A 17,884-nucleotide genomic window follows, 5' to 3' on the forward strand; every position below is an offset into this window, starting at 1 on the left:
GGTGGAACAAGGCGGTCATAGAATGGATCCCACTTCATAAAAAGCATCCAGGAAAGGGACCTAAAACATGATGGATCGATGATATCAGCAGGTATTGTGGGCCCAATTGGCAAAAGAAAGTTCAGGACCGTATTGGTTGGAAACATGCAGAAGAGGCCCTCATCCTGCAGTGGATAAGCAATGGCTAAAATGATGGTGATGATGAGATGTAGTTGCTGATATGAACCTTCTTTAGCTGAGCCTTCTTGTTCAACAGGCTGGTTAGTAGGCAAATATTTATTCATTGAAGATTGCTTCTAACACTTTTATTGAAGACTGCTTCTACATCTAAATGCAGTTTGGATGTTTACCAGTTAAAACTGTTTGATAGAGATACAAGTGGTCCACAACTTACAACAGTTCATTTAGTGACTGTTCAAAGTTACAATGGCACTGAGAAAAGTGACTTGACCGTTTTTCACAATTGTGACTGTTGCCGCATCCCTGCGATCATGTGATAAAAATTCAGACGCTTGGCAATTGACTCATATTCATGACAGTGGCAGTGTCCCAGGGCATGTGATCACCTTTTTGTAATCTTCTGACAAGCAAAGTCAATGGAAAAGTCAAATGTCTTAACAAATGTCTTAGCAAATGTCTCACTTAGCAACATAAAATTTTGGCTCAATTGTGGTCATCGGTCGAGGACTACCTGTAGTTACACAGTGTAACTGAATTAATGGAGCCACAAATAATCATATTGTTGATAACTTAATGCACAAATATTGTTATGCCACTTGCAGTATATCTCAAATATCAAGATCCATTATAGCAGGGGTGTCCAAACTTGGGAACTTTAAGACTTGTGGACTTCAACTCCCAGAATTCCCCAGCCAGCATGGCTGGCTGGGGAATTCTGCATTATAGAAACGAAAACAATATAAGGAAAATCTTCCATTAAAGGTGATTCTTGGCAGCTTCCCAAAAAATTAAGAACAAAATATTATAAAAATATTTACTGTGCAGAGCATAGAGGCTCGTAATGATGGCTCCTGTTAAGAGTTTTTTTTTTAAAAAAAAAACCAATTAAAGCAATAAAAATAATGACCCTGATAAATATCTAGTGCTTGCAAAGACATTTAGCAGAATATACGGTGCAGTCTTAACTGCTGTTTTGCTTCCTAAGCCTTCAATACTATGTAGTCTTCATACAATAAAAGTGAAATAGCACAAAATGGCCAATAGTCATGGCACCTGAAAGCACGTTTGGGAAAACAGAATACATTTCAATTATACAACATACTTTAAATATGTCTGGAAGAAAGCAGTCTTACAGGGTAATAGAAGCAAGTGAATTGAAACTTCACATATCATTAAAAAAAAACTTGGCACAAAGTCAAACTTTTAATATACAGTTATCCAATCTTATCCCAAGCTTGGGGTAGAAGCTATGTCTTCAAAAAGTTTTACAGAAGGCCGGGGGGATGGAGGCCTCCGAAACTTTGAGGGCGGGGCAGAGTGTGCCATAGGGCTGCCATGGAAAAGTCACACTTCCTAGCTCTCATCAGATGGCAGTATTTAGGGGAAAGTTCTAGAAGCATCTGACCTCATAGGACAGGTAGATGTCCTTAGGGAAAAGCAGTCCTGCAGATAAACTGGATTTCCCCCCTTAACCTAAATATTCCGCCTATCCTAAGTGTTCCCCATATCAAAGAATTCCATGCTTCGTCTGATGCAAATCAGCTCTCTATTTTCACTGTTTGATAATTTATTAATGACTGCGATGGTTAAAGGTCAGCCTTTTGACAAACTCATGAAGAGTCCCATTTGCTGAGAGATGCTACCAGCAACAGTAAACATGTTCAACACCATCCCAGGAGTCTTTGCTTATTATGTTAATCATGTGCAAAGTTACTTTGTCTCCTTGAAAAAATAAAGCCACTCCAAAGAAAAGAGGGTATAAGATTTTGTGAGCTGCCATAATAAAAGGATCTTCTGCAAAGTATGAAGGACAGAGAAAGAGAGAAAATGTGCACAATATGGAATTAAATATCCTTTCTCCCTCACAGTAAGTTTTTTTCTAAAAGGAAAAGGAAAGAGGAAGTTTTCATTAAGCACCATGATGGGAAACATTTAATTAAAGAAAAGCAATTCTTATGAACCTATCAGATATACATATTTAAAAGACAATAAAACATTTTATATATTTATACATACATACATACATACATACATACATACATACATACATACATGTGTGTGTGTGTGTATGTGTGTGTGTGTATGCAGGTATGTATGTGTATATATGTATATGTGTATCAGTGGTGGGATTCAGCCAGTTCGCACCTATTCGGGAGGACCAGTTGTTAACTTTCTAAGCAGTTCGGAGAACAGGTTGTCGCAAGAAATTTTATTTTGTTTTTTTCCACTTTACAGGGCTAATCCTGTAAGGAAGGCGGGAAGGAAACATTCTGGTGTTGTTTCTAGCCTAATCTTTGTTGCCCTGCTTACAGAAACTGCCTCTCCGGTTAACCCTTATTACATTCTAACAGCTAAGACGAAGCGCTCATCGACGTGAGTGATGTTGAATTGGCCACGCCCATCCAGTCACATGACCACCAAGCCACACCTACCCAGTTGGTCATTAGGGCAGAGAACCGGTTGTTAAATTATTTGAATCCCACCACTGATGTGTATGTATGTATGTGTATGTATGTATATATAATGTTGACTTTGTGGAGATGAGCGGCAAACAAATGTAATAAAATAATCACATCACACTCATGTCAGAAGCACCAACGCACCGTGGCGCAGTGGTTAGAGTGCAGTACTGACGGCTACTTCTGCTGATCACTGGCTGCCAGCAGTTTGGCAGATCGAATCTCACCAAGCTCAGGGTTGACTCATCCTTCCATCCTTCTGAGGTCGGTAAAATGAGGACCCAGATTGTTGGGGCCAATAGGCTGACTCTGTAATCCACTTAGAGAGGGCTGTAAATCACTGTAAAGCGGTATATGTCTAAGTGCTATTGCTATTGTAGGTTAAAATGATTAGTCGATGATACTACCGTTGCTCGGGGGATGCCCGGTTGAGGGATCCTTTCATGTCCCTGGCATGAGCTGAAGCAAATGATGGGAGCTCCTCCTGCCCTACGGGTCTCGAACACAGGCTTTGTACTTGCCAAGCTGGTGTCCTAACCATGCAAGGCATCATGTAATATATATTAAGCACTTTTGGCAAACTCCATAAAGTATGTAAAGTGAGGCGAGAAAGGGAAGTTTTACACTGAAAAGCTAGTATTTCTGAACCTTGGCAATTTAAAGATGTGTGGATTTTTAGCTCACAGAATTCTCCAGCCATGTGGGGAAATACTGGACTAGACCATCAGCTTCTATTTGCTAAAGTGAAATATCCAATTTGTAAGTTAAAGGTTTTGGTGCCCACAGCAAATCAGGCAGTTTTGGAGAAGGGCGGCATATAAATCCAAATAAATAAACAAACAAACAAACAGTGTGACCAACTCCTGAAGGAGGCAGTTATTTCAGAGTAAACAAAATTGCTTCAGACTTTGCGGCATCCAATGTAAGTTGAGGAAGCCATTAATTTATCAAGCCATGATGCTTTAAGGATTGTCTCAATCAAAAGGAAACAAACCAAATCCTCTGCATCCAGACTGCATTTATTTTTTTAATCAATCCCTTTCTTTGTTCAGTGAGGTCTTAATTTTGCCTCCAAAGGGGAATATGAAATAATAAGAACATTTGTTTTGACAGTTACAACTGTTTCTTTAGATTCTAAAGAGAATACTAACTTGTAAAAGATTCCGATTTCCCACGCTGCCCTTCAGTGAAGTGCCACCATAAAAAATGTAAATCGAACAAAGCTTTGTTACCACTCTCTGCCTCCAGTCTCCTACCAGTAAATATCACTGCTGTCACTACAGACTATTCAGAGAAGGTAATTTGTTTTCCATTAGAGGCTATTACAAAAAAACACATTCATTCCTCTCCCTAGATTGTATAAATTAAACCCTTCTGGACCATTATTTCTGTTTGGCTTTTAGCCACAGACACATCTACTCATTTCCTTATTTGTGAGGCTTCCCTATTTAGCCTATAGCAGTGATGGCCAACCGTTATGTCCTCGTGTGCTGAAAGCACACACGCGGGCATGACTGTACATGTGTGTGTGTGTGTGCCAACACCCATAATGCAATACATGTGCAACACCCCCGTGCGCGTGACCCCCTGCAATCTCCCACCCCCCACGCATGCGCACGTGACCACCCCCCCCCATGGCCCATTTTGGGCAGGGTTTGGTTCCGGCAGTTGGTACTGCCGGTTTGCTCATGGCCGCGCCATGCATGTGTGTTTGCTGCATGCTGCATGCGCATGCGCATGCGCATGACAATAGAATTGGTTGGGAGCATGGCAGGTCTGGGTCGCTGCCAGTTCCGGCGACCCAGGCCGCCAAACCACTACTGGTTTGGCCAAACCGGTAGAAATCCACCACTGGTTTTGGGCTTCCATAAAGTGTCCTGGGACCAAAAATGGGCCATGGGGGAGGGGCGCTGCACCCACACGCTTTCCCTCACATGCACGAATGCACCCCCCCCCATGCCCTCCACACATGCACATGCATCTCCCACATGCATGGCAGAGACCCCAAAATCAGCTGGCCGGGGGAGCTGAACTGGAGCTGAGCTGAGCTGCGCAGTGGAGCTGAGCTGGGCAACAGCTGGCATGCCTGCAGAAAGGGCTCCACGTGCCACCTGTGGCAAGCATGCCATAGGTTCACCATCACGAACTTATGGCAGGTATATACAGGTATATAGGAAAAAATATTTTAAGTGATTAATTTCAACTGTTTGTTTTCAGGCATCTCTAATACCAAAATTAAAAATAAATGTTTCTTTTCCCTGTCTACTTGTTTCTGACTCTAGAGACATCTCATAACCTTCATTTCTGTTTCCTAGCTGGGGGAACCAGCATTGTCCAAAGACACTTCTCTGGTTATGTAGCCAGCATGACTATAGAGCGAAGCACACTGAACGCTGTTACCTTCCACTGTGTAAATATTGTACATATTTATCTACTTGCATTTGCATGCTTTCAAACTGCTAGGTTGGCAAGGAATGGGGCAATGGGGAAGCTCACCCGTCAGGCAGCATTTGGGTCTCGAACCCAGGCTGCCAGCTTTCCAGATGACAAAGTTGGCATCTTTAACTGCTGAGCCGTCATGCCCTCCTTCTCATTCCAAATATGGAAATAATTACTACATTACTAGATGTACATATCCCTCAGTCTGACCAACTGAAAACTCTATTTTGGGGGGTGGGATTGGCAATTTTATGAAAGCAAAGCAAAAGATCATTAAATACTTTGCCTTGCTTCCATAAACTTTTCAGTCCCGACCAACATTGGTAGAAGAATACCTTACCTACTTGGAAGATTCAAGTATTTAAGTACGATTGATTGACTGGAATGTTTTTTATTCCACTGATTCCCTCACAAACTTTAGGGCAATCATTTGATATCGCTTGCCATTTATTGTGTACAATAAAATTTTATAAGGAAGGTAAGAAAAGTGTTCAAGCTCTCCTGTGACCTTCATTCTCACAGGTTGAATTTTAATCAAGGTCTTGCTACTATAGTTGTAATCCAGCACTAAGAACAAAGATGCAGAACCAAGAAACATCTATACATGCTCATCCTACTTTCCTACCCATCTGCTCCTCTTGTTGAAAGTATAAGCAAACATATCCCTAGCATTCTGAACCTTAGATCCAGCTCTTTTAAAGCATTAATCCCAGCAGCCCTTCAAGGAGCTCATTCCTTGAACACTATAATAAAGGGCCAATGCACTAGGACACAAAAGGGTAAAACAAATACTTTTGAAGAAAGATGTACATCAAAATAAAATGTGAAAGATAAAAGGTTCTATATGTCTTTCATAGCTGTACATTTTACTAAAAGCTACAATAAATCAGCTGGCATAACTCCTCTGATCCAATGTGACAAGCCTCCATGCCAGATTTTCAATAATTTGTTGAAGTCTAGTAGAATAATGCCTGTCTATATGTTAAAACTATCTCACATTTTCTCATTCTGTGAAAAAACAAGTGTTGACGCTTTAAGGCAGGGGTGTCCAAACTTGGGAACTTTAAGACTTGTGGACTTCAACTCCACAAGTCTTAAAGTTCCCAAGTTTGGACACCCCTGCTTTAAGGGTTACATTCATTTTAATGAATAAATGATTTCCAAACTGAATATGTCCAACATCTCTCATCTCTAGGGAGTTGTTCTAGCCAGCAGACATGAAGAAGGTAGACCAAAGCTATTTAACCTTCACACATGGACAAACTATGGAGAAAAGGGGTGAGCACAGGGTTCAAGGGTCAAGGCTTCTGCTAAACACCAAACTTGGAAATAAGGATAGTTCTTCAGAGAAGGATGATTTCATGAACAAGTCTGTGTCCCATTATAAAATAACTGAAAAGAAATTGGATAGGAAATGTATATTTTGCCAGTTGTGGAAAAGGAAAATATTCTTCTCGTTCAAACAGATCCTAATCCAGTCTCCAAGAGGCAAAACTCAACAAGGTTTCTGACAATCAATATTGGGTTGGGATACAGGCATGTGAAAAAGCAATGCTATCCGTGGCTCCTTCATATTGGCACAATTTCCCATATATCTACATTAGCTGCACATGTTAGAATAACAGAAGAGGGATGTTGCTAGCTAAGAATTCTAGGAAGAATTCCTTATTCTTCTTTTTCAAATATTGAAACAACCTTTGATGTAGATAATGACTTCATTCCAGAAGTTTGGACAAACACCTATCAGCCTAATACTAGAAGCAGGAGATTGTTTAGTCCAAATGTTAAAAGAGAATCCTTGATTTAAGAAAACAGCCCTAATTTACTGCTTCTAATTACAAAAAACATCATTTAAAATGTTTTCACTAGGTACAGTAGCTAATATAAAGGCTCATGGAAAATGAACAAATGTGTGAGCGCGCACATACACAAAAATACACTAGAGAAAAAGATTTTACTTACTTCATAGTAACTTCGAACCGCATTGCAAAAAGCTTCATCAGCCACAATCTGCGTCTCTCCATTTAGAAATGCCTGAAACCGCTCTTTCACCACTTGTAGTTGTTGTTTGTTCAGCTGAAGGAAGAAGAATATTGTTAGCAAAGCTCACAGATTTCTCTCTCTCTCTCTCTCTCTCTCTCTCTCTCTCTCTCATCTATCATCCATCATCCATCATCTATCTATCTATCTATCTATCTATCTATCTATCTATCTATCTATCTATCTATCTATCTATCTTTCTCTCTCTCTCTCTCTCTCTATCATCCATCTATCTATCAATCAATCATCTATCTATCTATCAATCATCTATCTATCATCTATCATCTATCTATCTATCTATCTATCTATCTATCTATCTATCTATCTATCATCTATCTATTTATCATCTATCTATCTAAATTTATTGCCTGGTTCCCCATGTCTGGGCTACTTACAGTTAAAACATAAAAAGTTAAAACCAAACATTAAAACCAAAGACACATGGGGAGAGTGAGGGTGGAGTGGGGAGGGAGGTAGGATCTGTTATTACTCAATCAACCACCTCCATGGCCCTGTTCCCCCACTGGGTTCTCAAGCTGACAGGCACATCTTTAGGCCCGTGTGAAAAGATAGGAGGGTTGGAGCCAAGCTCACACTGGGGGGCAAGATGTTCAAGAGGGAAGGAGCAACATCAGAGAAAACCCTCCTCCTGGACTCTGCCAGCCAGAATAATTAAGCTGATGGGTCCCACAGCATGCTGGACCGAGTGGTATAGACCAATCCCAGTGGGGTGAGACGATCCCTCAAGTAACCTGGGCCCATGCCATGAAGGGCTTTAAAGGTGATCACCAACACCTTGAATTGCACCTGGAAGCAGACTGGTAACCAATGTAGCTTGCAGAGCAGTGGTGTTACAGGGGCCATTCTTGGAGCCCCCAAAACTACCCAAGCTGCTGCACTCTGCACAAGCTATAGCTTTTGAATGCTTTTCAAGGGTAGCCCCATGTAAAGTGCATTACAGTAATAGTTATGAGATGACTAGGGACTGAACAAGTCAGCACAGGGAATCCTGGTCCAGGAAAGGCTGCAATTGGTGCATAACCCAAAATTGTGCAAAGGCGCTCCTAGCCGCAACTGCCACCTGTTCCTTGAACAGGAATTGCGAGTCTAGAAGAATCCCCAAGTTGCAGACCAGGTCTTTCTGGGGCTGTGCCACCCCATCCAGAGTCAAAGATAACAACGTTCCGGATCCCAGAGCCCTGTGTATTCCAGCCATTCAGGCTTACCAGAGTTCAGTCAAAGTCTGATGTCCCCCAACTAGGCCCCCATAGCCTCCAAGTACTGCAAAAGGACAGCCGCAGCATCACTTGGGTCACCAAGAGTGGAAATATATAGTTGGATGTCATCAGCATACAATATATACCTCAACCCATGGTGATGGATGGTCTCACACACCAATTTAATATAGATGTTGAAAAGGAGTGAAAAAGTACCAAGCCCAGCAGTACACAGAATAGCAGTCTCAGGCTGGATCTTTCATTCCCTATCAATACTGATTGATAGCTGCCACAGAGAAAGGAACCTAATCAGCAGAGAACTGTGTCATTCAGCCCCAGCCCCTGTAGCCTGCCCAAAAGGATACCATGGTTGATGGTATCAAAAGCCACTAAGAGCTCAAGGAGAGCAAGGATGTTGCACTACTCCATCTCGCTTTCGCAAGAGATCATCAATAAGCGTAACCAATGCCATTTCCTTCCCATAACTTGGTCTGAATCCAGGCTGAAAGGGGTCCAGACAATCCGTTTCATTTATGATCCTCTGCAGCTGCCAGACCACCAACCTTATAAAATTGCAATAAAAAATTCCTTCTTTCTAAGTTTGCTCTTTTATTGTTTTTTTAATATTTATTTGTCAAACAAAAATTACCAATTCAAGCAAGCAAAATGCAAAAGAAAATGTGACAGGGACAACAGGCACATTAGTTCACAAGCCCCCTTAAGGACCTCTTAAATATGGGGTGAGATTTAGAGAAGTTAAGTTAGAGTTAAAACTATGAAAGTTAGTAGCTGAGACAACTGAACGAGGTAGAATATTCCAAACTTTGACAACCCTATTACAAAAATAGATTTTTTTTTACAATCAATCTTCATTCACATTATAAGTATTTCTCAACTTATGACTATTTGTTCATTGTCCAAAATTACAGTGGGCTGAATGAAAGGTCAGATATATGGCCATCCCAGCAACCCCATAGTCACATTATTAAAATTTGGCTGCTTGGCAACTGACTTATGACTAATGGAAGCACCCACAATCATCTGATCTCTATTTGTGACCAATTCTGCTGCTTTCAGTAGATCAATAGGAAAGCTGGCGGTGAAAATTGAAAGTGGCTAGGACAAGTTTCAGAAGCTGAGTCATGCAGTTTTAAAGTACAATCACATTGCTTAGCAATGGCAATCCCCATAGTCCTGGTTGCTGTTGTTAACTGAATCCCATGGTTGTTAAGAAAGGGAACTTCCGACTGGCTTCCTACAACCAAGCTACAAGGCCCCGAGGGCCAGAAGATAGGTAAGCAGTTGCTGCTGAGAGGAGGACACAAGGTGGTATGTGAAGATGTGAGGAAGGGACGGTGAGGGTTGGGGAACCTTGCACAGGGATGCAGGAGGTGTGAGGGACACGTGATGAGGTTTGGGCAGGGTACATGGGGATATATGAATGGCCGGCACAGCGCAAATGTAAAGGGATTAGAGGAGGATGTGCAGGTGGGTAGATCTTCAAGAGCATATACAGCCAGAGCGCTAAAAGAAAAACTATCCTTTATTCCCCCCTTCTATGGTACTCTTCCATGATCCCACATCTCTTCTAGAGAGACTTTTGACTCTTCAGAACAGATGTGGGACACCTGGCCTATAAAAAGAATAGAGAACTTGATTTATCCATTTGAGCTATATCAATGGCAGCAGGTCATCCAGAACTGAGAAACCATATAACTTTCCACCAAAATCCAAATAAAAATGCCTCTTCTTATAAATATTAGCTATTGACCAGAAACCAGAATTGTATTTCTGCTTAGTCTAAATACTAAGATAGAAGAGTTTATGTGGTGAAGGTATTGCTTTCTGTTGAGTAAAATGAGAACTACAACTAAAATATCATGGTTATAATCAGGGTAAACCAGTGTAACATATTTTTTACATTAATCCCTATTATATACAGGATAATATATGTTTTAATTGCTTCAAGGAATTTCCAATTTCACTACATAAATGTTTCATTACAATGCTACAAGTTAATTGCATAAATATTTCTAAGTTTCTTGAACCAGATGGCCCAAAGGAACTGTTGCTAAAATGGCAGCAAGATTTTTAATCAGTTTGTAATTTTTTTGGGGGGAGGAGTGTCTGTCATTTTGGATCTGGTCATTAAAATATTTTTCTGACATTTAGTACATCAGAAATAAACCATGACAAATAAATGCTAAACCTTCTGTCCATTTCCTCTAAAATGTGAATAGCTCAGATTAAGCAAGGAAAATATTTTTCTTTCGAAAAGCAAACAACACTGTTTGCTGATGGAAATTCATTACCGTTTCTCACACTCATATTACTGGTATGTTAAATAGATTCATTGTTCCCAGAAATGCTTTATGATTAGATATTGTCACCTGTTTGACTTACCTATTAGCTTAATCATTTACATTTTCACATTAAAATCTTAAGAACTATCTATAGCATTGGCCTTTTCCATCCAGTATTGAAGGCAACAAAACAATCCATGTTGACTGTTATCAAACAATTTTTTCAAACAATCATTTGTTGCTTTTATTCATCTTCTAATATATAGAACAATATTTCTCACCTTAGCAACTTTAAGATGTGTAGAGTTGAACTCCCAGTATTCCCTGCTAGGCGTGCACTTTAAATTATTCAAAATTATAAAATTAAAAACTAACAAAAATTGTATACGCTAAAGCACTGTTTTTCAAACTTCGCAACTTTAAGATGTGTCAATTTTAACTCTCAGACTTAAAAATGGAGTTGAAGTTCATACATTCTAAAGTTGCCAAACATGAAAAAACACTGTACTAAAGTACTGCTCTATATTGGGGACATATCTACTAATTTTTATTTTACTGCAGGAGAAAACCAGCAGCTAAATATATTTCCTTGCATAAATTAGTCTATAAATCTTTGCAGTTTCTTCAGATACATATTGTTTTAAATAAATAGATAAGATAGATGATAGATAGATAGATAGATAGATAGATAGATAGATAGATGATAGATACAATTCCCTCAAAAGGCCTAGTCAAATATTGCTACCAAATTAATTTTTTAGTGTGACAGAAGGTGAATCAGTTAAATTTACTGTGATTAATATTTATATTTAATCCATTTAACATGCACTTTATTAATCAAAATTATATCTTCCAGTAAGCTTACTTTGTACCGTGAAGCCAAATGCATCCCTTAGCCCCCCAAACAATTGTGTATCTCTGTGTTTGCACAGAAGGCCTGTCACATGCAATTTTTCTTTCAATGAAAATAAAGCTCCCTCAGGCAGAGCTAAATACCTCACGGCTTACATGGGCACATTTCTGCAGCTTTCTTGGCATAATTCAGAAGTCATTTTGTACTGCCTTCGTCGTGGATGTGGGTTTTTGTTTTGTTTCTTCCCAAGTAGTCCCCATTCAAGGACTAACCAGGGCTCAGTCTGCTTAGCCAAGGTTTGCTGCATGTTTTAAGGGACCTGTCCTATCCAATATGAAATCCATTAAATTTTAATTGGAGAGCTGGCACAGCAGTAAGCAGTTTATGAATGGATGGCCACAGGTTCTTCAGATTGAATTAGCTGCGCCCCTCCCAGCACACAAATACACTGAGCACTTTTCCTCTGCAGCTGAAAATACAAGCTCTCATTAACACAAATGGAGAAGAGGCTTTAGATAGATTCCACCAAAAATTTTAAAAATCTCATTGCTGAAATGGATACACCTGTTTGCTGAATGGCTTGCAGAACACCTGGCCATATGCAAAGAAAATGACTCTAATTATTGTTAAAACTGCTCTTCTGTAACCAATGAAAATGAGACGTAATTCTTCCCACAGGGCTGTTTTATAAGGCTTCTATAAATAGGCATTTAGGTCTCAGAATCAGCTTTGTCACTTAATTTCTTGACCAAGTTCTAGGATTTCTAGGCCTGGCTCCAGTAAAATGGGTTCTCCAGCAGAACATTGTAAATTCCCAAAAGCACTTTGGAACTCAAATCCCACCTCTGCCTTGTCAATCAATTCTTCGACATTATATTACCTTTAATCTGGAGATCAGATTAGTGATTAGGATGTGCCAATGACTGGGTGGTGACTTCTATGCCATACTATTACTACTCCTATTCCACCAGCCCATTTCTAATATGATTCTTCTATATGTAATGAATAGGAAAACTATAGAGGAAATAACAACTAATGACCCATGCAGGAACAATCAGTTTATACAGACTGAAAAAACATACGCTGTTTTAGAGTAAGTCTCTTGTCCATGAACTCTTTGCAGCCTAATAAAAAACTTGTTTTCCAGGTTTTAACAGTTTCATTACCTTACAGGATAAAATACAAAAATATAAAAGCAAATAGTAGGAAACAAAAGGGAGGGAAAGGGGAAGAGAGAAGTGATGAGAAGAAGGGGAAAAAAGAAAAAAAAGCAATTAACTCCCGACTCCCTCTACTGCAGTAGAATAAGGCATTAACATCAAACCTCAATTTTTTTACTTTTCCATAATAGTATAAAATAGCCATTTCTATAATAACAAATCTATCTAATCAGTATTCTATCTAATCATATTCACTTTAAGAATTTTCTGTATTAAAGTATGAATCCTACTCCAATATTTCTTTGCTTTACCACATCTCCATCATAAATGGAAAAAGATCCTTCTTTACATTTACATTTTCACCATTCATTTTAAATACTTGTATACATTATGGATAACATGTCTGATGTTACCAGCGATACATCATCTTATAAAAATTTTCTTTTAAATTGTAATTTAATGTAAATTTTAAACAGCCCACATATTCTCCCATTGTTCAAGCAACATTATATCCAAAATTCCTTGCCCACTGAATCACACAATGCTTTTACACATTCATTTTCCAAATTCAATTTCAATAACGTTTTATAAACCTTAGCAATAATATTATCACTGCCGCACAGTAGGATTTCCAATTCATTTTTAGCAATGCCAAATCCATAATTGTTTTAATCTAATTTAAATCTTACTTTCAATTGCAAGTACCCTGTTTCCCCAAAAGTAAGACCTTCCCAGATAATAAGCCCAATCGGGGTTTTGAGCGCATGCGCTAAAATAAGCCCTCCCCAAAAATATTGCAACACAGCAGCAGCCATGAGGTGACCATGCTCACTGCCTCCTGCACCTCAAAAATAATAAGACCTCCCCGAAAATAAGGCCAAGCACTTATTTCAAGGGGCCAAAAGAAATGCGGTATGTAAACCAATGGTAGACATGATCTTCCAATTCTAACTCTTCCTTAGGCTTAAGGGTGGGGTCACCAAAATTAAAATATATTATTTTACTATAGGCCCACCAGTCCGGCTTTGCCACCATTTCTTTTCTAAAAAAGGCTTCTGGGGTGGCGAGACACCCCAAAAGGCATCTTTGTAGAAAACCTTGTTTTAAAAAGCCTTTTTTTAAAACTATAAATTCCAGGTCTCAAAAGCATATTTAAAAATAAAATAAAATCAGAAGCATAGCGTGTGGTTTTTTTTTCATCCACTGAGTAACATAAACAGAAATGAAAGAGTAAGAAGAAATGTTATATGAAGCTTCTACATAAAATGTTACCAATAGGTAGGCCTCAATTTACAACCACAATTGGGACAAGACTTTCCATCCTTAGGAAAGGTGGCTGTGTCCGATTTCATGTGCTTTTTTGCCATGACTCTTAAACAAATCATTGCAGTTAATGAGCAAATCCATGCAGTTGTTAAGCAAATCCGACTTCCCCAATTGACTTTGCTTGTCAAAATACAGTTTAGAACCGTGATGGTGAACTTATGGCACTTGTGCCAGAAGTGGCACGCCGAGCCATCTCTCCGGGCATGTGAACCATTGCCCGTTGCTCTTCTGAGTCCTGGCGTGCCAGCCAGCTGGTCTTCATGCGCACAGAGTGTTGGGAACCAGAAGAGCACCCACCTGGTGCACATGCACACGCTGGGAAGATGATCTTCTGGTTTCCAGCGCACGCATGCGCACCAGCCAGCTGGTCTTCACATGTGCATGCATACCAGAAATTGGAAGACCAGGTGGCCGGTGCACATCCGCGTGTCAGAAACTGGATCATCTTCCCGGTGCGCGCATGCACACCGGGCAGTTGCTCCTACGGTTTCCGGCACTGGCGCGCTCCAGTTTCAGCTCTCAGTACCGAAAAGGTTTGCCAACACTGGTTTAGAACAAGGATGTCAAACTCGATCGTGTTACGGCTGAATAGTGTCATATTGAGACTTTTTTGCCTTTGCAGAGTCAGGGTGGGCGTGACCTTCACATGCCATATCCGGCCCGCAGGCCAACAGTTTGACAGGCCTGGCTTAGATGGTTGCAAATGGCAATCACATGACCCAGGATGCTGCAAGCATTTAAAATACACGCCAGTTGCCAAACACCCAAATTTTGCTCATGTGAGCCTGGGGATGCTGAAACAGTCGTAAGTGTGAAGGGTCACTTTTTTCAGTGCCATTGTAACTTCAAACAGTTGCTAAATGAACAGTTGTAAGTTAAGGGCTACCTGTATGCATAATAATATGGGGCTTGGGGTATGAGGGGGGAAATCAGTTTCAGTGTTCTGTTAACCATGTCCATTCATGCATATTAAATTGCAGTAAAAAAAACCAGCTGAAACATGATTTAGCTTCATCCAAGCTATAAATGGAGCTGTCTCGTGAGTTGACCTGATGACAACTTTATAAGCAGCCTTAAAATGCTAAGACACAAAAACATAGCTCAAACAATTAAGATCACTGAAGTAACCCACTGGATGAAACTAAGCACATATAAAACAACACAGCACAGGCTAAGGGCCTTAATGAAGGAACAGTAAACGCTTCATCCAATGATTTCCTTTCTATTGCTGAATGTTAGCTGTAAGAATCACCATGGTTGTCTAAAATATATCATTATTGGTGGCTACTTGGGGACTGTTAAACATCTTTTTTAGATCAACAAGGTAGTGTAGATTGGAGCAGAAGCCAGAGTTGGGAACAGAATAACTATTGTGATTGCTTTCACAAAGTATCTTCACAATCCACCTACTTTCCTGCTCAATCTTCCCAGGATCCTCCCTCCCTTCTCCCCAGCTGTTACCCCAAAGTGCTGCTCACCTGATCTTCCCAGCCACTTCCTATTCTTCCTCCGTCAACTCAGCTGCCACTGCCCTAGTGAACCTCTTGGGCAATCTTCTCAGCCTCCTTCCTTGATCCATAATTGCTCGCCTTTTCTGCCCAGAACCCTCTCTGCCTCTTCCCTTCTCACACCAGTATCACACCTGTCAGAATAACTATTTTTCTTTACAAAACAATTTGGACTTGTCCATCATGAGAAGAAGAAAAGCCACAATGGAGGGCAAGAGGAAAAATATGTCCTTCATTTTGATACAGAGAGAACAATGCCTTAAGGTTTTATTACAAACCTTTTATTAACATTACAGGAACATTTATCAAGATAGAAAGTAAAAGAAAGAAAAAACAAGGAAAGGAGTATCCATAGCAGCAATAACTTTATGGGAAAAAAGAACAAGGGAAGTGTAAGAAAAAAGAAATATGGATAATTTTAATTAGATATTTGGGGGTTTTGAATCATTTTTCTAAAAGCAAATACCATTAAATTATGAATATACTGCATACTTAAGTATTCAATTTATATCCTACCTGGCCACTAGATGCTCAAGCCAAGTTAGAAGACAACAGCCCTGGAGATAGTCTAGGCTGAGAATAACTGGTTCAGAATCACCCAATGAATTCCTGTGACTGACAGTGGATTTAACCTTGGTCTTCCCCCACCCCAATCCAATAATTAGCATAAAACATTGTGATTATATTTAGAGCTAATAATTTATTTTATTTTTATGACACCAGATTTCTTCTATTTGTATTTGAAGACTGGTATTTTTTTAGAATTATATGTAGACAACATGGCTGCTACAGTCAGCTGTTTCCTGGAGTAAATGCTTACCATTGTGCAAGCCACAGAATGCTGTCTTAATGTTCTACCAGAAGAATACAGAAAACTGGGTTGGATACTTTCCAGATAAAGGTATGATTAAGTAAATGAATGCCAATTTCAGGTCTCATTTGTCTAATCGTTTAAAAACAAATGATTAGCCTTGAGCAAATTTTACTGTCACACTCGCACACATTCACTATTCTTAACTAAGTTGCAAGGCTCAGAGAGGAAAGTTTAACTGAGAAGAGAGGTGTTTGGTCTACACTGGAAGCTTTATGGAAGATAGAAAAACAACTGGCCAAAATAGTTTCCCTTTATTACTGCATGAATAGATTTGACAGCAGATGAAAACTAGAGTTATGATTTAGCACTATGACTGGTCCATCTAATCTAAACTGAAGCAAACAAATTAAAGGCAATTGGGAAGAGAACTAAGCATACTATACTGGGCTTGTTAAAAAACAAGCTCTCACTACAATGTAGAAAAGCTACAGTGCACTGATGATGTTATCTACTTTAATAATGAAACATCTGGAAGAAAACCTGCTCTCTCAGAACCACTGAACTATATCTTTCAAAGATCCTGGAGCAGTGGGGAACTGCTAGAGGACTGGAAAAGAGCTGATGTAGTTCCCATCTTCAAAATAAAAAGGGGGGGGGATAGATCCAGGAAACTACAGACCTATCAGTCTGATCTCAATACCAGGGAAGATTCTGGAAAAGATAATCAAGCAATGAATCAGCAATCACCTAGAAGCCAACAAAGTAATAACCAAAAGCCAACATGGGTTTGTCAAAAACAGATCATGCCAGACTAATCTTATTGCCTTCTTTGACAAAGTGACAAAATTAGTGGACCAGAGGAATACTGTTGATATGATTTACTTGGACTTCAGTAAGACATTTGATAAAGTAGACCATAACCTATTACTAGATAAAGTAGAAAAATGTGGGTTAGACAGTATTATCACCAGATGGATTCATAAGTGGATTAGCAATCACACTCAACATATGTAGTCCTCATTAGAACTGCATCTACATGGAGGGAAATATGCTATGGAGTACCCTAAGGCTCTGTTTTAGGCCCAGTACTCTTCAACATATTCATCAATGATTTGGACGAGGGGATAGATGGGGAACGCATCAAATTTTCAGATGACACCAAGCTGACAGGAATAGCCAACACTCCAGAAGATAGACTTAAGATACAGAAGGATCTTGACAGACTTGAACATTGGGCGCTATCTAACAAAATGATGACTTTTTTCAATGGTGAAAAAAGTAAGGTTCTACATTTAGGCAAGAAATACAAAATGCATAGGTACAGTAAACGTGGTACCTTGCGCAATAGTAATAACTGTTAGAGGGATCTTGAAGTCCTAGTGGACAACCATTTAAATATGAGCCAGCAGTGTGCAACAGCCGCCAAAAAGCCAACACAGTTCTAGGCTACATAAACAGGGATAGAATCAAGATCACGTGAAGTGTTAATACCACTTTATAATGCCTTGGTAAGGCCATACTTGGAATACGGAATCCAGTTTTGGTTGCCACGATGTAAAAAATATGGGGAGACTCTAGAAAGAGT

General features: G+C 39.7%; 1 protein-coding gene across 13 annotated transcripts in view; it reads right to left on the minus strand.

The window, feature by feature from the left end:
• Window positions 1-17,884, minus strand: part of CADPS2 (calcium dependent secretion activator 2) — a 364,417-nt gene that overhangs the window by 287,789 nt on the left and 58,744 nt on the right. For all 13 annotated transcript variants that reach the window (XM_081957016.1, XM_081957023.1, XM_081957020.1 and 10 more), the window contains exon 2: window positions 7,041-7,154. In XM_081957016.1, coding sequence (XP_081813142.1) covers window positions 7,041-7,154 — 114 coding nt within the window. The remainder of the gene's footprint in view (window positions 1-7,040; window positions 7,155-17,884) is intronic.

The sequence above is a fragment of the Natrix helvetica genome, assembly GCF_964273705.1.
Source record: "Natrix helvetica genome assembly, chromosome: 6".
NCBI classification, from domain to species: domain Eukaryota; kingdom Metazoa; phylum Chordata; class Lepidosauria; order Squamata; family Natricidae; genus Natrix; species Natrix helvetica.